Source organism: Triturus cristatus, chromosome 9 (genome assembly GCF_964204655.1).
Source record: "Triturus cristatus chromosome 9, aTriCri1.1, whole genome shotgun sequence".
In the NCBI taxonomy this organism is placed as follows: Eukaryota; Metazoa; Chordata; class Amphibia; order Caudata; family Salamandridae; genus Triturus; species Triturus cristatus.
Window position 1 is genome coordinate 70,236,208 of NC_140592.1, and position 23,031 is coordinate 70,259,238.

At 40.9% G+C, this 23,031-nt stretch overlaps 1 protein-coding gene across 1 annotated transcript in view; it reads left to right on the forward strand.

Moving 5' to 3' along the window:
* The window catches only part of LOC146797410 (uncharacterized), a 122,991-nt gene that overhangs the window by 94,611 nt on the left and 5,349 nt on the right, over window positions 1-23,031 (forward strand). Inside the window, exon 4 of the mRNA XM_085627552.1 lies at window positions 15,000-15,122. Within this exon, the coding sequence (XP_085483678.1) occupies window positions 15,000-15,122 (123 nt within the window). The remainder of the gene's footprint in view (window positions 1-14,999; window positions 15,123-23,031) is intronic.

Consider the following 23,031-nt stretch of genomic DNA (forward strand, 5'->3'; position numbering starts at 1 on the left):
GAGACGTTTTAAGACATGGGCAAAGTGGGCCCTGGCCCAAGGCCCCATTCTTTCAGGGTAAGCCCCCTGATAGAGCCAGCTCTGTTTTTGTCCTGATGCCCTTGAATAACTCTTAATAGATTCCTTTCATTTATTTTTTATGTGGGTGAAGTATTGGAGTCTATTGCAGACATTTGGCAGGAAAATGCTTGTTTTTTAACACCACGCAGCATCCATATAAACAATTTCTTTTAGATCAACACAGGACCTCACATATGGTAAAGTGTCAGGGGTGTCACAAAGACTATTAGCAATAATATTAGAGAGCTGCTGCTGAATTATAATATTGAAAAAATACCCCACTATACCTGAATATTAGATGTAAACGCATTTATAATTTGAACCAGTGTGTCTTTGCGCTGTCAGTGACCTGGCCAAGGAGGACATGAAAGAGCTGAAATTGGATCATATATTCAAAACTGTTACAAACTGGGGCCCCCAAAATACGTTTGGCCCCGGACCCGTAAAATCCTTAAGATGCCCCTGCCCAGTACCACTGCAAGCATTTTGATGCCTATGATGGGTTGAGGAGACTGAAATGGAACTCATCAAGTCTGAAACCCTTGAAAATCTGCAGAGGATTCTTACCAGCAACAACAAGAACTGCTTTCAAGTTCAGTTGGGTTTTGTGGCAAAGAAATGTCAAAACATTATAAGTCTGATGACCCTGTTCCAAAGTCAGACACCAGAGGTCATGAAAGTGTATGATTTGCTGAAGGACCTTTATATGAACTTAACAAGCAACTCAGTATTCACTCTGAATTTGCTGCAACCATTCATTCACAGTAGAGGCAAAATTGACTCTCCCGCAGAAAAAACAGATAACAGCACAGCTCAACCGAGCATTTCAGAATGCGCCTGAAAAGGTGGATAAGACCTGGGTGATGCTTGAAATAATCTCAGCCACTGGTAAATAAATAAATAAATGTTATATTATGTTATGTTAACTGGGATTTGTGGAGCGCATAATCACCGGCAGGTCTCTTAGCGCTTCGAGAAACTGGCCAAATCCCACCCGCAGTCACAGATACAACACTCGGAGGAGCTTTATGCTGTGTACAGAGCCTCCCTAAACAGAGGAGTCTTGAGTCGTTTCCTAAAAGGGAGGAGTGTGGGTTCCTTGCGTAGGTTCTCGGGCAGCCGATTCCATAGGAATTAAAACAGAAAAGGCTCTGCCGCCTTTAGATGTAATTCTGAACCGCGGATAGGCCAGAAGGCCTACCTCGGACGACCGGAGTGTACGACCCGGCACATAGTTCCCTAGATGCTCCTTGATATATACTGGGGCCTGGCCATGAATAGCTTTATGGGCGATGCAGAGACCTTTGAACCTTGCTCCCTGTTTAATGGGGAGCCAGTGCAGCTGCTGCACTAGGGGGGTAGCGTATGACCGTCTTGAAAGCCTGATGATCAACCTATCTGCACCGTTTATGGTCACTTGTAGCTTACTAATCGGTTTCTTAGGGAGACCAATGTATAAAGCATTGCCGTAATCGAGTCTTGACACAATCATTGCCGACACAACCATCTGTAGTGTGGTAAATGAGAGGAGAGGGGCTAGTTTCCGCAGTTGTCTCAGTAACCCCACACTGGTTCCGACCACGGTGGAGACTTGGTTTGCCATGGAGAGATTGGCATCAATTTTGATGACTAGGTTTTTTACAACATCCCAGTCCATCTTTTGTTTACACACCATCCCACCTCAGTTTGAACCCAGTCGTATGCTTATCAGTCTTGACCCTGTTACAATAGGAACCGTCCAGCTTGAACTAGGTCCTCCATGAACTGAAACACAAGAACTCAATCCCAGTTTCATCTTCACTGGGGCTCATCAGTTGGGTATAGCTTGGTTCCAGTGGCAAAGGATACACAGGATCCCATCTGGGCATACCCATCCCACTTAGGGTGTCACACTGAAGTATATAAATAAGTAATGGATGGAACGCTTGAATTAATCTCAGACACTGATAAATACACTGGGCTGCACACTGACAGCCTTAGGGTGCTTTCCTCCAATTTTGCTGAATTTTAAAACATTGTTGGATTGACTTATCATCAATTGGCATATTTAATTTATCTATAAGTCACTAGTAGAGTGCACTAGGTGCACCCAGGGCCTATACATTAAATGCTACTAGTGGGCCTGCAGCACTGATTGTGCCACACACACAAGTAGTACTTTATACAAGTTTCAGACATGACACTGCAGAGTCTGTGTGTGCAGTTTACACCGCCATGTTGACTTGGTATCTAAAACCCCTTGTCAAGCCTTAAACTCCCTTTTTATTACATATATGTCACCCTTAAGGTACGCCCTAGATAGCCATAGGGCAGAGTGCTGTGTAATCAAGAGTGTGGGCATATACATTTAAGTTGTGCATGTCCTGGTAGTGAAAAAAAAAACTGAATTAGATTTTCAATACTGTGAGGCCTACCCCTTTCATAGGTCAACATTGGGAATTTGTTATTACGCTTATAAGCTGTATTTCCTGATTGAGAAGAAGTAGCTCTGTCATGTTTAATATTATTGGATTGGTAATGATAAATCGTCTTTACTGGTAAAGGTGAATTTATCTCTACCCTTTAAAAAAAGGCAGATGTTGTATATTGCTAACAAGGGATCTATTTGAAAGTACATGTAAATAAACTACCCAAGTACTTTTTGATATATCTTACTCACATCCACAATAAATGAAAAGCACAATAGTCAATTTATATTCAAGGATAAAGTATAAATCAAAAACAACCAGGTGTATTTACTTGGATCAATTATATTGTATTTTAAACATAGATATGACACAAGAGTTACCAAAAAACGTAATAATGGTGGGCAATTCTACAAAGATATTGATGACAGAAGCAATAATTACTGAGCACTAACATGTCACTAGTCATCAGTACTCAGAGGCCCATTTCCCATGCATCAGCAAGGTAGGGAGTATCCTACACATAGGAGCATAGTCTCCTTAATTCAATCTTAACAAAAACTAAGCCAAAATGGGTTAAGGCGTTGACGTTTCAGTCGCTGCTGAGATGAATCTACGAGACCATCATAAGGACAAGATGTTTTAGAAGATCCGCGACCCCTGCTCACACGTCAGTTGGAAACCAGCCATATGGAAATCAGTCTTGACCCTGCTCCAGTGGTAATAGTCCAGCCCAAACTGCCTGGCCAGAATTTGTTTGATGCCTCAAGTGTGATTAGTATGCCTAGCCGTGGGTCCCATGCTCACTGTGCACCTGGCACCAAGATATACCTGACTGGAGAGCCATAATAAGGACAAAACCGGTCCTGGATTTCTTATCTTCTGATTCAGGGTGGATCTGACCTGGCAGTTCAGGCTGGACTGTTCCAATTGGAGCAGGGTGAAGAGTGATTTGCATATGCCTGGGTCGAAACTAAGGTGATGGCAGACGAAAAACTATGGATTTGGATGTGGCCAGAGCGATCAGAGGTGGCTGAGAGGATTTCAAGGATTTCATCCTTCAATTTGTTTTTGATGCCTAACTGTGAAAGGTATAGATCCGTCCTGAACGAAGGTACTATGCTCTGTGTAGGAACCCTCCCCCCTGCAGGAACTGCATTAGTTAGCCGATTGGACCTTCAAATTGTTTTGATTACTGTTTGGACCAGCAAAGTTTTAGTGCTAGACCTAGTATTGGGATTGTTAGATAAGTTGTTTTTCCAGGGAATATGGCTCACTTCAAGTCGTGTAACACACAATATACATTTTCCATACCGGGGCAATTACAATATTAATAGACAGATAACTGTATGGCTGTGTTGGACAAATATAAAGTGCTAACATGGAATGTTAGAGGGATGGGCTCATTACACAAACGTCATCGGATCCATGCCCAGTTAAACAGACGGAAAATATAGATAGCCTTCCTCCAAGAAACCCATCTTACTGACTCTGTGGTAATAAAACTACGTAATAAATGGAGGGGCCAAATATTCAATACATCATATTCTGCATTTGCGATAGGAATACTCATATGGGTCAGACACGGGGTACCATTCGTGAATATAGAACAGCGAATAGACGCACAGGGAAGATACAGGTAGTGCATGTGACGCTTGACAGTGTACACATAGTTATAGGTAGCCTATATGCTCTGAATTACGAAGAGGATAAATTCCTAACCAACCTGAACACGGTGTTAGCAGACTGGGCTGATATCCCGTGGGCACTGGGTGGGGACTATAATTCCACCCTTAATATACATCTTGATCGCTCATACCCTCCGGTTTGTGGAGCCGCTTCCATTAAGCACGCAGATTTCTTGAGGTCTTGGGCAGAGGGTTGGGCAATTCAAGATGTATGGCGTCTCCAAAATCCTACAAATCACGAATACTCTTTCTATTCTCCAACACACCAACTACACACTAGATTGAACAGAATATTCTGTTCCTCATCCATCACACCTCAAATAAACCCAGACTACATACCTAAGCAAAACTCTATCTGATCACAATCCACTTGAGCTTCTTCTAGAATGGCATAAAGTACCCACCCCAGTCCCGACTTGGAGGTTATGGACACAGATGCTGGAAGATGCCATCTCCTGTGAAAAAGTAGACTCGACTATTACCAACTATTTTAATGAAAATACGAACTTGGCCTCTTCTCGCTTAATTGAATGGGATGCCTGTAAGTCAGTGATAAGGAGTGCATCTATAGGAGCTACAGTGGGGGCTCGTCAGGAAATCAATAAGACCCTTACGGCACTCGAAGACTCCCTACAAGAGTTGGAGCGGAAAGCGAATACTGATCCCTCCAATCAAAAACAAATACAAGAGGGGAGGATTCGACATGCCGAACTCCTTGAGGACCTACACCTCATTGACTACCGACCATACACTCAACATGCACATGCTGAAGCAGACAAATCGGGTACTCTATTGGCCAGTTTTTTACGGAATGCACCCCCCCCCCCCCACTTCCCCCATATCAATACCGGAAGTGGCATTACAGAATGGCACCATAATACATACTCAGGCAGATATCAATACTGCTTTCAATAAATACCATGAACTGCTGTACAGTGCCCCAAATAATACACTGCCGGAACATATAGAAACTTTCCTAGATGGCCTGACTTACCCTACACTATCAGAAAATGCACAGGAAGACTTAGATGACCCAATCACAAGGGCCGAAATTAAGGAGGCCATCAAGGAACTACCACATAATAGAACCCCTGGCCTACACGGCTTGCCAGTGGAATCTTACTCTACCTTTGCAGACAATCTAATAGGCCTGGGCGGTAAATTCCGTTCAGCTCGGGGAATTTGGGTAATTTCACGTTCCGCGGAGAATGTGAAATTGCCCAAAATTATGCGTTCCGCGGCTTCGCTGAATTTTTTGCTTGTTCGCGTTCTCAAAATTCATGTTCGTGAGATATTTCCCCCCGAGCACGCAAACAGCGTTCGCAAATAGGAAAAAAGCATCGCGAACAAGCAATTCCGCGTGTTCGCAGAATTTCTGTGTGCTCGAAGAGTTTTTTTACAGTTTCGCAGAGCTTTGCGTAGCTCGACTACGCAAGTTCCGCCCACCCCTACAATCTAACTCCGCAACTTGCGTGCTTATATAACTCGGTGCAGGAGGCCCACTCCCTCCCACTAACTACCATGCAGACACTAGTCATATTCCTTCCCAAGTCAAACGGAGAACCGCGCGACATGTCAGGATATCGCCCTCATTCCCTATTATCTACTGAATATAAGATACTTAGCAAAATTCTGGCCCATCGGGTCCTCCCCTATCTCCCGGAACTTATACACATAGATCAGTGTGGCTTTGTTCCGGGTCGTAATACGTCCCTTAATATAAGACGCCTACACTGTGTCATGGAATCCTCCACCAAGATCTCCTGTAAGACTGGCTGTATCTCTCTTGACCTCCAACAGGCGTTTGATACACTAAACTGGGACTATATGTTCATAATTATGAGAAAATTCGGCATACCTCCTGGTTACATGAAGTGGGTTAAACTCCTCTACACTGCACCCACAGCTCGGGTCCGTACTGGATGCCACAGATCTCGCCCCTACTCTGTGGCAAGAGCAACAAGACAAGGCTGTCGTCTGTACCCAATATTATTTGTTCTGGCATTAGAACCTCTGCTCATTAAACTTCGGAGGGACGATGTGACCAAAGGGATCCCACTAGGAGAGATAACACATACAGTGTTAGCATATGCTGATGACCTTATACTATATATTAAAGACCTAGCTGTAGATCTGAAGCCCACTCCGCCTATATTCCAGCAATTTGAAGCTGTCCCGGGGATGGCAATTAATGCTACAAAATCACACACATTTTTTATGCAATATAGGGAAGATCCAGAACCCGTCCATGTTGGTCAAGTTGACCTGATGGTTGCAACACAAACCTTCAAATACTTAGGTATACAATATACAGAACATCTCAAGACCTTTTAGAAGAGAACATACTGAAAACAATTAGATCACAACATGCCCATGTCTCCTGGACATCATTACCTCTCTCGGTTATGTGTAGAATAGCCATCTCCAAGATGGTGTTACTCCACAGATTATTATATTACTTTACTAACATACCGATTCTGATCGCAGCTAGTATTTTCTGCACACTGGATACCCTTCTCATGGAACTGATATGGGGTAAGGGCCGAAGGAGGGTGAGTCTGGCAAAACTACAACTGAAACCGGAAGAGGGGGGATTGGGGGCTTTTGACTTCCGAGCGTATTGCATGGCTAGCCAATTGCAATGGCTGTCGTATTGGCTGGCAGGGCGAAATCTAAATGAAATTGGGTACACAACACAAAAATTAGAGCAAGGAACATTATACACACTGTTATAAATACCACCCGAGACTCCCTCTTTGCTCAAGACAGCCCCCCTATAATGGAGGAGGTCATTGCAACATACCAAACTGACCCATATTCGCCTAATATTCCACTACTTGGAATACCTACTACAACAGGACTAATTACAAGACAAAGGATTTTCCAATGGACACAAGAGGGAGTGACAACGGTAGGAGCCTTGTTTCTGGATGGCACATTAGCTTATCACGACAATTTCATCCACAATCAGGGAGTTCCCCACACACTTTTTATGATACACGCTACTATATTTCATTATATAAAGAAACACTGGTCCCCGAATGGGAACGAACCCTCCATACACAGACTGGTGCATTCAGTATATCTGATGGGAGAGGGATGTCACCTAATCCGCTGGCTGTACAGAGGCGTTAGAACACACGTTGGAACCTCTCTGGTGCCCTTACGGGAAAAATGGGTCAGGGATCTCGATAGAGACTTAACAGACAAAGAGTGGAAGTATGCTCTAGAATTTCCCCAAAAAGTGTCTCAAAATGCTAAATTCAAGTATTCTCAGTATATGATCTTACATAGGGCATACCCTACCCCACATCGCCTCAACTGTATATACCCAGATGCACAAGTCTGCTGCCCTAGATGTAAGACGATGGATGCTGATATACTCCACATGTTATGGAAATATCCACGTTTGCGGCGATTCTGGTCAATGATAGGGGGGGTAATTCAAGACACGACAGGCACCTCCTTCTGGGATACAGCAGATAGCTGTCTATTAGGGCTGCACCCCTCCCCAAAAAGTCAGAGAATACAATACAAAATTGCAGATATGGCTATCCTCGTAGCGAAACGTGCCATCACAATGAGATGGAAATCAGCTTCTTCCCCTCCAATACACACCTGGCACACACAGATGGTCCGATGGGGAGGGGCGGAAAGCGCCATCGTCGGAAGAGAGGAACTACGCGAGGTAAAAAAAAATTCCCATATCCATGGAGTGGGACCAGATGTTGGAAACACTGAAGGCTAAGAAACTGGCAGAACCCTCTGGGTCTTAGCGAGAGTCGCCCCCTTCTCCACAAGTCACTGAGCCCATGTAGCACCATCCCCCTATACAACACTCTCTAATATGAGATAGCAGAAAAAGTACATTAGGTATGATGAGACAACGCAAAGAGAATCTGTACAATTGCACTCTAGGATGATGAGCAAAGGAGTGAGCCAGATAGGGACGTGGGGGTGGGGTAATGGGGAGTTGGGGAGGATTATTGTGTTCTAGATTGGACGGCTCGATTACAAAGTCATCAAAATGTGTAATGGCACAACATCTATGTTGATTGCTTATAGCAAACATGGAAACATTTGTATGGTAATGAATATATTAACAGACAGTAAACTGTATAATGTGTGATGACTTATTTTTAAGTTCAAGAAAAGGTTAATTGAAAAGATTAATATGATCATAAAAACAATACTTCATATATGCAGTTATTTGTTAATACATAAATACATGAAGGTGTAATAAAGAACAATAATGATGTATAATATCAATTAAAATAGTAAAAGGATAATATAGAAGATGATATGAATACAAGCAAAGGTTCACAGAAATCCTAAATAACAGTACATGTCAAAATACACAATTGAAAAAATATATATATTATAGAAAATGATAAATTAAACATAATTCTAAATAAACAATAGGAGATCAAGGAGGCTTGGTAACTTCTTGTTGTGAGGGAGCAGGTAAAGAAGTTTTCTTCACGGTATCGTCTAGAAATTGTGTGAGTGGGCCCCAAAGGTGAGAACGTTTAGTAGCAAGAGAGATAGGATGAACGAGTGCTGTATCGAGGCGATGATTGTGACATACAGCATACCACCAAGCTAAATAGGACAATTTAGAGGAATCTTTCCAGTTTGTTATATTTGCTGAAAAGCTACAGCTGTTAACAAATCAATAAGTGGTAACTGGGATTGATTTGTATTCCAGTCCGGTTTTAAACTACCTAGGAAAATGTTTGTGGGGGAGAGTGGAATTATGGTGTGAAATATAGGAAGGTGAAGGTTTGAGTTTAGCATAAGTATCAAGTATTGCTTTCTGCAAGGTCAAAAATCTAGGTTTAAAGGAAGAAGGCAAATGATAAAGAGTTTGTAATTGCGTAAATTGAATGAGTGCGCCCTGATCTAAAAATTGATGAACCCAGAGTAGACCTTTATTTCTCCAAGCCTTCTAAAATATAGGTTTCCTATTAAGAAGGATTTGTTTATTGTGCCAAATTGTGGAATTGAGAAAAGTGTCTAAATTATGCACTACTAAGTGGGGTGCAATGGATGCTAGTGTACAGGATTGCTTAATTATGGGAGTAGAGAGCTTTTGTGGTTTGCGAGTAAAGGAGAGATATTCCTGATATGAGAAGGGAGCAAAAAATGAGGTCTCAAGATCCACCCAGAGAGGTTTATCTTCTTATTGATTAGTGATCCAATTCGATAGTTGTCGTAACTAAAAGGCTTTGTGATAATTGGAGAAATGGGGGATATTGACACCGCCTTCAGATTTTGGTCTTGTTAATTTCTTTAATGCCATTCTTGGTTTTTTAGCGTTCCATAAAAAAGAAGTCAAAAAAGAATTAATCTTTTGAAAGAATTTAGATGGAATGGAAAGTGGAACGTTAGAAAGGATATACAAAACTATCGGAGTCAACATCATTTTGATTGTGTCCAGAAGACCCCACCAAGAAAGATGAAGGGGATGCTATCTTGCAACCAAAGCTTTAAGTTTGGCAGAACATTTATCTATGTTTAAAGAGATAGATGTCTTTATAGAGGGAGAGAACCAGATTCCAAGATATTTTATATGTTTAGGGCTCCAAGTAAAGTTGGAGATCTTAAAATCATCCTTAAAGGTGTATTTGGTTAAGGGTAGTATCTCACATTTTCCTCTATTCAGTTTATAGCCAGATACCAATCCATAGGCCTTCACCTCTCCCATAAAAGCTGTAAGTGAAGATTGTGGTTGGGAGAGAAAAACTAAAATATCGTCAGCATATGCTGCCAGCTTAATTTGTTGAGGATCCGAGACAAAACCTGTGATTGAGTTATTCTGGCGTATTCTTGAGAGAAAGGGTTCTAAGGCCAAATTGAAAAGAAAAGGGGACAAGGGGCAGCCTTGGCGTACTCCTCGTTTAAGATTAAAGTAGGGGGAGATGAGGCTATTGGTAGATATGGCGGCCTTGGGCTCAGAGTAAAGTAGGGATATTAAAGAAATGATTTTTTGTCCAAACCCAAACCACTTGAAAGCGAGGAAGATAAAAGGCCAGTAAACCTTATCAAAGGCCTTTTCTGCATCTAACGCAATTGCCTCCAAGGAGTCCGGATAATGTGATGATTTAGATAAAATGTCAAAGAATAAGCATGGATTGTCAGTGATGTTGCGACCTTTGACAAAACCTGATTGTTCTTTTCCAAGCAGCATGGGAAGATGAGGTTCTAATCTTAAGGCTAGAGCTTTCGAGAAAATGTTATAATCTACGTTAACTAAGGATATAGGTCTATAATTCTTACAGTAACGTAAATCCTTTTCAGCCTTTGGTATTAGACAGATCAAGGCTTCGGAAAAAGAGCCAGTGGAATTACGGGAAGTGATAAAGGAAGAAAGAAGAGTGTGTAAGTGTGGGAGTAATAGATGAACGAAATGTAAATAAAATTGCACTGTGAAGCCGTCTGGGCCTGGGGTCTTGTCTTTTTTCAGAGTTTTTAAAGCATTTAACAATTATGTTTGCGTAAGTTCAGCTTCCAAAGAAGCTAAATCTAATTGGGGATTAATATGTTTTTGAATTGTGGAGAAATATTGGGATATGTCTGTACCTGAGGGTGTGTTTTCTGGTGTGTAAAGGGATTGATAGAAATGTACAAATTATTGGAGTATTTCAGTGTCTTTGAATTTTGGTGCTTGGCTATCATCTATAACGGAATCAGTATGAAGTTTCTGTTGTTTAATCTTTAGATAATTGGCTAGAAGTTTGCCTGATTTATTTTGGCCACCATAATACTTCACTGAGGATTTCAGTAAGTATAGGGAGGCCTGTTCGATAGTGGATTCATTAAAAGCGATTTTTGCATTGATGAGATCTTTAAGGGAGTCCTTTGACTTGGAGGTGTGGAAGGAGTGCTCAAGTTTTTTAATTTTAGCAAGAAATGTGTTATGTAATATGTGGGAAACTTTACGTTTATTTGACACAAATCTAATGATGAAATCCCGAGCGGTGGCCTTAAAGGCGTCCCACACTGTGTGAAAGGAGACATCATTTGTTAAATTAATGTGAAAAAACTCTTGAGCGAAAGAGGTAAAAGATTAATTGAAATTAGGGTCAAGGAGTAAGGAATTATTGAAACGCCATTTTTTGGCAATGTGGATTGATTTAAAATGTCTAATTGAATTGAAACAGGTGCATGATCCGAAATGAGTATAGAGCCTATGTCAGCAGAACGGAAGGATTGGGAAATGTTGCGTGAAATAAAAATATGGTCTATTCGAGATTGCGTTTGATGTGGAGAGGAAAAAAAGGAGTATTCTCTTGTGGATGGGTTGCAGAGGCACCATGAGTCTAATAAGTTTCTTTGTTGAATAGTTTGTGTGAAAACTTTGTGTGGCGTGTTTGGGATAAAGGGGGATTTAGAATTTCTATCAATAAACGGGACCAGCACTTGGTTGCAGTCTCCTTCAAGAATAACGTTTTCTGATGGGTACTTGAGCAATAACTGAGATATACAAGACCAAAACGTGGCATCACCACTACTAGGGGCATAAATGTTAAGTAAAGACAGAGGGGTCTTCCCCAGCAGGAGGTTAGTGAGAATCCACCTACCCTCTGTGTCGGATTCTTGAGATACAAGCTTGGCATTCAGTGATTTGTGACAAAGAGTTATAACCCCATTCCTTTTGCCATCTCCTGGTGAGAAAAAGATTTCACCAACCCAATTTCTTTATGCGTGATGATTTCTGACATGTAAAACGTTGCCAATATCATCTGGATTGCTTACAACAACAAAATCTATAAATTATGTTTGGAAAAACTGTGAAAGGTATGCCCAAGCCAACCATGGGTCCTGTGCTCATTGTGCTCCTGGACTCAAGCTATACCTGGCTGATGGGCCCTAGTAAAGGTGAAACTGATCCTGGGCTACTTATGCTCTAGTTCAGGGAGTACCTGGCCTGTCAGCTCTGGCTCATTGGAGTGTGACTGGGACCACACTGAGGTGGCATGGTGGGCAAAAAAACATGTTTGACAGTGGCTGAGATTAATCCAAGCATTCCATCCATCACTTTGTGTTTATTGCCCTAAGTGTAATGGGTATGCTCAGAAGTGCTCACTTTGCCCCTGGAACCAAGCTATACCATGCTGATGAGTCCTAATATTAGCGGAACAGATCCTGGATTGCTAGTCTTATGGTTCAGGGAAAACCTGGCCTGGCAGTTCAGGCTGTGCTGGTCCCATTGGAGCAGGGTAAAAATCGATTTGCATATGGCCTGGTCCAAACTGAGGTGGCTTGGTGGGTGAAAAACTGTAGATTGAGGGTAGCCCCATCACTTTGTTTTTGATGCCTTAACCCTTTGCCGCGGTGCGGGAATTTTAATGAGTGGGCGGGGCCACGTCAGCCAACGGACGTGTGCAGCACTAGCCAGGTAGTGCTCGCGACGGGCGTTGGCCGACGCACGCAGGGAACGGGTTAAACAATGTCTTGGCATAGACTTTCATGTTTTGCTCAACCTTACAAAAATATGTTCCCTGTCTTTGGTGTTAAAAGTATGATAAATGAAAGAATTGCAGTAGAATGAAGTTTAGAGAAAATGTTGCAAAATAATTTAAATTTTTGGACCGCTAAATTTCCATTTTTGTGCTGCAAAATTAGCTAATCTATGCCTCACTATCCTGAGGTCTTGGGAGTGACTGAAGTGAACTACAGCCAGATAAAGTATCAAGACCATGATGGTATGTTCTCTCTGAGGGTGGTAAACAAGATGTCTCTGCATCAGCCACATGAGTGTTCTATTATGCAAATGAAATGTTTTAGCTATGTCTGAGCAAGAAGTTCTGAAACATTATATTCAAGAGAGCTTGAAGAGAGCTTGATGAAGGGAGTCATTCAGCTTTCATCTTCCCTAGTGGAAGCACCACTCTTCTTCATGAGGAAACGAAGACGTAGGGCCCGATTCACAGAACTAACTTAAGACAAAATCCTAAACTTACTACTTTTGGTATTCACAGAAGTTAGGATTTTGTCTTAACAAAATCCTGACTTCTGTGACTACCAAAAGTAGTAAGTTTAGGATTTTGTCTTAAGTTAGTTCTGTGAATCGGCCCCGTAATTTACATCTTTATGTAGTTTATTGGGAAATAATTAAATTGGCATCAAAATCATCACCTCTTAACTCTCATTGGTGAATTATTAGATCAAGTTTCAGAACTACTGTAATTTAGAAAATAAGATCTCCGAGACACCGTGGATCTAGTATCAACAAGTATTGGCAATGCCTATAGGTCTGGCTTTAAAGGAATGTTATATGGTAATGCGAAGCATTGCAAGTAGATAGCATGGGGATGGATCTGTATATGTGTTAAAACAAAGAACTGTAGAATAATATTGGTGTAGGGTAAAAGGCCAGGAGACAGTGGCGCTGATCTAAAGTCACTGTATGTTGATCTATGCCCTCCTCCTATCTCTGCTGCTGCCACAGAAAAACACCACAATGTACCTGGGTATCTAAGACACTTTAGTTCCTTTCAATGTTGCATGTGCCCTTGAAAGTTCAAGCTCAGTCAGCTGGACAAACAAAACATGTTCTCCTAGCTCCCTACATGTGGGTGGGCAAAGCCATATCCACTCTCTGTGATTTTCATATAAATGTCTGGCAACAGCTGCACTGTCAAGTCAGACCATAAACAGGAGATTATTGAAAGACTGTATTTCACCCGGTTTTGGGGTTATTTGTTTTTTTTACAGTTTTATAAAGTGCGATCTCGACCCGAAGGTATCAGAGCCCCTTTACATGTGCACTTGTTGTTACATTCATTTGTGGTAGGCAAGAGGAGATTAAGTGATGAGCGTCCCTGCCGAGACTCGAACACATTTCCCCAGCTTTAAGGTCCACCGCTCTAGCCATTAGGCCACACCCTCTCCCTAGTGCTGTGATTGAAGCAAATCCTCTAGAGGAGAAGCTTTTCTAGCATAAATTTTTTTAAATCATAATCGTAATTTTTTGTATCTTTTCGGAACATATATTATTTTCTTGAATGTTTACTCGGTATAGAGCATTTCTTGTTATTTCTTCACACAGTAAGAACGCTGTTTCTTTTTCACTCCACCAGAGGTATACCCTTTTAAGATGATGATCTAATCATACATATGTTTTAAGGCTAGTATCCATCTTGTCATTATAGATGGACCACCTTTTTCATAATATCAAAAGGGATGAAAAAATATTTGTGCAACCTAACTCTCAAAGGAAGCCTGTTTTCTGGGGAGCAATGTTCGCAAATGCTTAGTCGAGAAAAGATCTCTAAATAGTCACCTTACACCGATAGCTGCATAAAGTCCTCCATTTCACCATTCCTTGGCTTATCCAGAAGTCTACCAAAGCTCACATTATTTTGAGTGTGCGCTTCTCCAGTTCTTCCACCTCAGGGTAACTCACCAACATGGTGAGTTATTCTTATAGAGCATTCTGTGAATCTCTCCTCATTATCTCTGGTTAGCCAATTTGAAAACCTCTTCAATCCTCACCAGTCACAATATTGAGTTTCAGGTCATGTTATCTGTGGTGCCTAACAAATCATCAAGTTTATCACTAGAACCTAATGCCACCTGTGGATAATCTTGGACATTACAAAACAACCACCACTGATATTATGTTTGCCATCATAACTGTATCTGTAATAAAATACCTTCTGGATATCCTATCCCTAAATATCTACGTGTTTCAGAGCTGATATTTGTTTTTAATCCCAGTTTATCTGTTGTAGACTAAGCATTTTTATGCTATTGACACATGTCGACTGTCATCAAGATTGATTTCAATTATTTATGTCATATTAATCTAACATGGAATGATCTTTCTGAATTTGGATAGGATACCTACATGCCTCAACTTTAATCAGGTAGAGGCTGAAGCTGAATACGTTGAAGGCATGCCAGAAGGTGAACAGCTATCACCCAAAGCTAGAACCCCAACAAGATCAATTCCTTCCAAAGGGTATGCTTAAACATTTCAATTAATGCATAATTTGTATTTTTATATATGTATTTAACAGGTTTGTGTAACCCTACTGCACAAAGAGGCACTGTTGTGCTATACAGAGAACGAGAATAACACAGCTGCAGTATAAATAAAGAGAGATCGAGGTTAAGAATGAGAGAGGAGTTATACAAAGGCACATAGTTGAGTTAAAAGGTGGAGTCCAAGTGAAGGCTGGAAAAATGAGTTTCAAGTCTTTCCTCAAGTCCAAATGCTCAGCAGTGACCAGCGAGTAGGCAGTGTGTGCCAGATGTTATTTTATGGAATAGGATTTATTCTTTGCTTGAGCGGTTTTTCATCTGGTATTTTCCAATATGATGAAGATCTTACTTTGAAGATCACATTTTTCCATTTTTCTTCAAAGACATCTAGAAGGTAGGTAAAGTATGGACATATAATGGTTTTAAGGTGATGCAGCTGATTTTACATTTTATTCTCACCTCCATGCCAGACTGCTGCAGTTGCTGAAGAATTGGGGTTATATAAATACAAGTTGTCAGTAAAGATGATTAGTCATGCCATAGAATGGGGGTCAGCTTTCACTGTGGGTGAAATGTGTCTGCGGTCCCCCACTTAGAATGGCATTGCCGAGTCCATACATGTGATGATCAAGGCTGCATATTTGAACTTTGTGAGGATTAGCAAGTGCTTTATTTTCTTAACGAGTAAAGATGTAGTTGGCTTATTACGTAATCATATTGATGTGGGGACTTACGGATAGGATAGAATCAAGAGTGAACACAATGACTCAGCTAGATAATTGAAAGTGAAAAATTGTCAACCTTGAGTATATTTAAAGGTGTAGAGTCAAACTGTTATCTTTGTTGCTGCAACATTAGAAAATTATACAGCATTCTTTAGTGGAGGGTCACAAGACAGGTGTGACATAACAGTACATCCCTTAGAGAGTCTTCAAGTCAAATTGAGTGTTATCAGCATACTGATGCAAAGCAACTCATGACCCCTCAAAAACCAAGCTCTGGTATTCAGTTGAAGAAGGTTGCTGCCAATGTAGGCCCCTGAGGAACTCCACATGGCATCTTCGTCGTTCCATAGCTGCTGTCTCCTATCTTTGGCCAAGAGGACAAGAGGAAGAAAACCAGCCAAGGACAGGCCTTGAAAGCCCATACAGTGTTCCAAGATCTCAGCAGCCCGCCGTGTTCAAACATGTAAAAGCAGCGGAAAGGTTAAGTATCAAGAGTAGGATGGAGTCTCCATCATCCAATATGCTATGTTTGTCATCAACAAATTGTCTCAGTCATCCATCGGTAGTTGGCAGGAAAGTAACTGTCCTGATACTAGTGGTCAATTTGGTGGAGACAGTTTTGTCAATTCTCAAAGCCAAGGTAGGTTAGACAATTGCCCAAAATCATTCAGGGTTTTAGGGACTATGTTCAGCTTTTTTGTTGTGTGGCGATGACCTGTCCAGCTTTCAGCATATCAAAGAGCATATCTTGAATAAGAGCTGTTTAAATTATTGAGCATCAAATCTGTTTGAAAAGCCGTTAATTGTCTTTTATGATGTCTGAGAAATAGTTGAGTGTTTTCAGTGGTTCAATCATTTTGTGAAGGTTATCTGCAGAAATAGGTTTGAAAGTGGATAAGTTGTTCAAAGTTTTTGGCAATGGAGGCATAACATGCAGCAGATAAAAATGAGTTCCTGAAAGAGATGATTTTGTAGGTAAATAACAATAGGGATTTATTGCATTTGTCTGCAGATGGATTTGGTAGTGGCATAGTAAATGGTACAAAGTTGGTCCCTATGAATTTGATATGGGAGCATGTGGGATTGCCTGATGCCGGGAACTGTTCTTGACAGGAATTCGATATAGCTAGGAAGATGTGTTGTTTGCTGATTTCTGAGAGCAGATCTCACTAACAGATTAAGGACCTTAGTTTATGTTTGGCTGACAGGATACAAACAACATGTGTCTGGCTATCCTGTCTGCCTTATCATCAATGTATTATAACTTATGGCACTTAGTACACAGTGGATGGAATATCCATCACTTTTGTGACATAGTATCCCCTCTGCCAAACTCTAAACTAGGCCCTAAGTTTGCAAATCCTCTTGCAGCTTAGTCTGCCTTTTCAAATCCCAGGTCCTCTATATCTCTACATTGTCTGGCCTGTTATCAATCGATGATCATGCAGTACAATCACCAAGCAACAGAGAGGAATAGGCAAGATATTTCTGAAACGCTGGCCTTGACATCAATGCAGAGCACACTATATAGTGTGTTTAGGGCTGTCCCATGTGCAGGGAGTTCTTAAACAATTATCAGTATGGCATAGGCAGCCATATTTATGTGGCTACTTCTTGTGCGGTCTCCAATCATCAATGGTGCCTGTAGATGATCACACACCCTGTGTAACCTTGACTTAGATGTTGTTTGAGACCCAGAAGAAGGATTGATAAATGTCCGTTGCAAATTTTCCTTGATTATCCTTGTCGGTGGAGCTTGTTGTGGTGCAGTTCAGAACACAAAATCTCCCCCTACTTCCACGGACGGAATGATTCCACAGTCACACGCACATACACACATCACACGCTGGTGGGGCCCATAACACCAACATTCATTCAATCAAGCTATCCGTGCTTACAGAGGGATCTTCAAAATCCTGAACTACAGTTCTATTACTTGGATAGAGGAAAATCACATCTATCAATTTACCCTAACAGTTCCTCCATCCGGAGGTCGACTAGATCATTTAGTTGAGTCGGAATTTGATGGGACACACTTCAACTCTTATTTTAATCAATAAACATTACAAGAAATAACCACCCGACACAGTTCTTCAAACAAAGAATTTTCTTTATCTAATTAAATTGCAGGTTAAAAATCCTAACATTTGTCATATCATTTTAGTCATATTTACCTATTCTGGCTATTTGTCGTCTCCTAAGTCAGAACCAGTCCTCAGAAAGATCATCAGTATTCTATCGTCCTGTCCTCTGCTGTCAGCTCGGAGTGCCGCATAGAGTAACATCGATCAGGCTGCGTCTCAAGCTCTTTGGGTGGTAACCTAATTTCTCTCTCTAGACTACTAATATTTATACTAAAATGTACATATTACAGTATCATTTTCTTTATTTCCAGGCCGCTGATTGGCTAAATTTCAGCCTCGTCCCAATACATTAAGAATTCTCCAAAGTTCACATACGGATGATGTATAAACTAGGTGCATGGGAAAAGCTGTTCCCAGGTCAGGAAAGTATCAGTCTATTGTGAATAGGTGGCTTTTGGTTCCCAGATGGCAACATTTCTTCCATGTTCAGGGACATTGGCATCTCGCCCAGAGTATTCTTCATGGACCTGGTTCAATAGTTCATGGAGAGGACACGATGAAATCAGTCCAGGCCTTTTCTCCATTTCTCAAATTATAAAGTCATGTACTTTAGTAAGGATTCAGTCGGCAGCCATCTTTTAGTAGGCCGAAATGGTCAACTTAAGTAAAGAAACACAAGAATCGTAATTAATACATAGAAATGAGTTAAACAGTGTTATTCCCTTACTAATACCCCTATGTGTATGCATTTATCTAGCCATATGCAACATTTAAAGCCGTTAATGCTGGTTTATTTAAGTGCAAATCCCATTAACATCACCAAACAACACTTATTATTTTTAATAAGAGTACAGACTTAGTTCACTTATTATTTTAGCCATGCTAATGCATTCCCACGTATATTCTCTTGGTTAATAAGGTTGGTTAATTCATCACAGCACTCTGTTAAAATTAAAATTAGTCGTTTATTCATTTTAATATAAACTTATATAAATGGATTGGGTATATAAAAACAAAATATTTTACCTGCTCCATCAATCCCCCCTTTGGTGATTTTATCACCACAAAAAACCCACAAAAATTTCAATTTTTTGCACTTTTACAGAAATTTGAAATGTCTTCTTGCTTAAAATTCTGTTTCCCTTTCATCTTCTCTTTTTGTTTTGTCGTAAATGCTCTCCTTCCACTCTTCCAATTCTATTTCATTGAGATCTTTTTCTGGTTTCCTTTCCCTCTTTTTGTAAATTTCTCGTTTGACTTTCTTTTTATTTCTTCTATATCTACAACACATACATCCTAATAATAATACGAAAATCACACAGGTTAATGGAAATAATATTTTCCCCATTATAGTACTACCTAATTTACCCAACAAAGCTTTTATAGCAGCCATCTTATTACTAATTCTAGTCCAGATACTTTCAACCTCCAGTGGTTTTATTTCATCATGCAATTCTGTAATATTCTTTATATATACTTTTAGATCTCTGCTTTTGTCAGGAATGTAAGTGCAACAATGTTGAACTTTCTGCATTCCACAGACTCCACCCTCTTTTGCCAATAAGATATCAAGGGCAAGTTGATTTTGCATAATCATAGCATGCATGGCAACTAGCTCAGTGTTTACCAAGAGAAATCCTCCAGCGGTGCTTGTTGACAAGCGATCCACTATGGTGGACAGCTTCTGAATATTATTTGCATTCAAAGATATTCCCACAGCTGGTATCAAGGCTCCAAAAATATCACCTACAATTTCTAACCAAGTTTCTCTTCTGCTACGCATTAGTAGGTTATTTGGTCCACTATTTTCTACTCTATCCATGTGAAAGATCTTTGGAAAGACCAGACCTATATAACATGTGCCATACCAATGGTCGGGCAACCTGTAATAAGCCTTGTTCCCACAAATATAATACAATCCAGGAAAAACTGGGTCTTCTCCACCTCTAAATCCCCATCCGGATGCAATGAAATATGTATCATGACACTCACTTGTCCCTATATATATATATAATCATATTGGGATCTTTCTCTCATAATGCATAATTTGCCTTTCTGTGGTGAATCTATAGCTTTTGTTGGTCTAACATCACCCTTCGTTTCCTTGTTCCCATCTATTGCCCAAATGTTTTCCCCTTCTTTTTGTCCATCTGCATTCTTGTGTATTTTCAACCTCCTCTCCTCAACCATATCCAAGAATGTTTTCTCTTCTGGTTTCAAACTGCAGGTTAAATTGTTCTTAAAAATGTATTCTAGAGTTAGTCCTTTAGTTTCTATAAAAATTTCTCCTAATACATTAGCATCTTTAGCTGGATTTAATTCATTATTCATGGGCAATCGTCCAAGAATATTATCTATATTAGACAAATGATACTCTAATTTCCCTACCTGATAAAATATACTAGTTAAGAAACTACATGTTATTCTATAAGTTGCTGGGAGGTGATGATAAGTCACCCCTTCTGAAACAGAGGCAGGTAATTGCATGCAGACATAGCAATCCCTTACGTCCATTGTTTTTACATATTCATACAATAATTTTGAAAACACATTGCTAGAAAAATCAGTTATAGACCTATCTTGATGCACATGCTCAGTGCTGGTTCTAACTGGTATTACTTTTTGCGAACCTTTTACTATGTTAGTCATGTTCTCAGTATGTCCTGCTAGTGTATCTTAGGTTACTTTGAAAGAGATCAAAAGAGCGAGTACGCTCCAAAGAAGCATTAATAGTCCTGTACAACAACAACATACCTTGCACCATCTTCTCATGAAGGTACATCTACTCTTGTTATCATCTATGTTAGCCATCTTGTTAGATCTAACCGTGTCTTTTGACTTAGCCTCTTCTACTCCGCCTCTTATAGCTTTCCTACAAGAGCTAAAACTTATCAGGTCGTCCAAATACTTCGATTTTCTTATTCAATCCTGTGTATTCCTACAAGGATCAATATAAATTTCTCAGCTTGGCTTTTCGTCGTTTTTCACTTCCTTCTCGTCATCCACATACAGGATTTCCTGATCTTCCGCTTCTACTCCAATATCGGATAAGATAACTCTCAGGATTTCCCCAGTTTCTTCTTCTTTTATCAATTTCCGCCAAGTCTCCTCTGGATTTCCTTGACTATCTGCCTCTTCTCCTTGTTCAGGCAGTGCCACGTACGTCCATTCAGGTGACTTATATTTCTGATTTGGTTTTCTTGCACGTTTGCTTGCTTCTGACACTTCTGTTTCTCCCTCTTTCTCTGGATGTTGACTGGTTACTTCATTCACTTGTTCAGCCTCTGAGGGTTTAGCTCGTGTCAATCTGTATCTTAGTTTCTTGATTTTGTATGGCCACATATCTCCTTTAGCATTCCTTCTTGCTTTGCCGTCTTTGCCGTTTCTTTCCTCGATCCAAGTTCTCTTTCTCAGAACTCGACCTTCTGGTATTTCAGTTTCACTGTCTTCAGATTCTGTCTCGTTTGGTTTTTCTGTCTCAGTAATCTCCTTTTCCACCTCTGGTGATGGCCCTACTTCTGTCCCTCCTTGAGTCTCCTGTACGCAATCTCCCTGCTGACTACTTGTCCCTTCACCTAGCTGGGTGTTGCAGTTCCCTACACCTCCTCGGGGGTTTTCCGCAATCTGTCCCTCTCTCTCTGTGACTGTCCCTTCTTCTTCTTCCAATATTGTTTCAGGTGGAATTTCTCCTACTCCCTCCTTTGGTGTGTATGTTACTTCTGACTGTACGTTCTTTTCTTTTCTTCTTTCTGTGCTCACCATTGGCGTTCTGTTCGCCTCCAGAATCTGAATCATCTGAAATCTGCAATCTTTTCCTCAGAATTTCTTCTCTGGGAGTCTGAACTAGTCTTGGCTCCTTTTCCCCCCTTTCAGGATTTTCTTTTGACTTTATATTCTCATTGCTTGACTCATCACTTGATTCTGATTCGTCAAAGTATTCTTTTCCAATGCCGTCTGCTGGATTTGGAACTCTCAAAGTGTGACTTGCATGTATCCAGTTTTTCAGTCCTGCACACTTTATAGCAGTCGTTGTGGTCAAAATGACCTGTCTTGGCCTTCCCCACCTTGGAACCAAGCAATTTCTTCTCCTGTGGACTTTTATCCTCACCCAGTCCCCTGGGCTCAAATCATGGGCTGGTTTCTTTTCAAGTGTGATGGCATCCGCTCCAACCTGGTGAAACACAGAATGAACTGCGTCAGCCAGGCCTTTACAGTAATCCAAAATCATGTCATCAGTTATAGTCATCAGCTTGTTGACTGGTACAAACACATGTCTCATGGCGCGTCCCATGATGATCTCCTGTGGACTCAAACCTGTGGTTCTGTCTGGAGTAGACCTAATGGTCATCAAAACCAGAGGCAAGACATCAGGCCATTTCAAACCTGTGGCTAAACACATTTTCCCTATTCTGTTTTTGATGGTACCATTCATTTGCTCAACCACACCAGAAGCCTCTGGTCGGTAGGCACAATGCAGTTTCTGTTGTACACCCAATGCTTCACAAATCAATTTCATGATCTCATTGTAGAAATGTCCTCCTCTGTCTGATTCTATGGTTATTGGAAACCCGTACCTTGGGATGAATTCCCTCAACAATCGCTTGGCCACTGAGATTCCATCATTTCTTCTGGTTGGATATGCCTCCACCCACCTAGAAAACAGACAAACTACCACCAAAACATACCTCAGTTTGTTATAAGGGAGCATTTCAATGAAATCTACTTGCATTCTGGTGAAAGGTCCTCCCTCCCGGTCTATGGTACCTAGACTCACCACCGTTTTTCTTCCAGGGTTGTACTGCTGAAATGTCAAACATCTCTGACAGAGACTTTCTGCTATCAGCCTGAATTTTGGATTATAGCAGGTCTGCTTAAAAGCCCTTATCATGGCATCCCTTCCCAGATGTCCTTGGTCATGAATCATGATACATCCGTGCCATGGTTGACATCATGCTATCAGGCATTACTGGTCTTCCATCCCGATAGACCCACACATGATCATTTTCCCTGGATGCACATCCTGCTTTCACCCACTGTTTCATTTCCTCATCCACTGCTTCATCCGGCAACTGCCTCA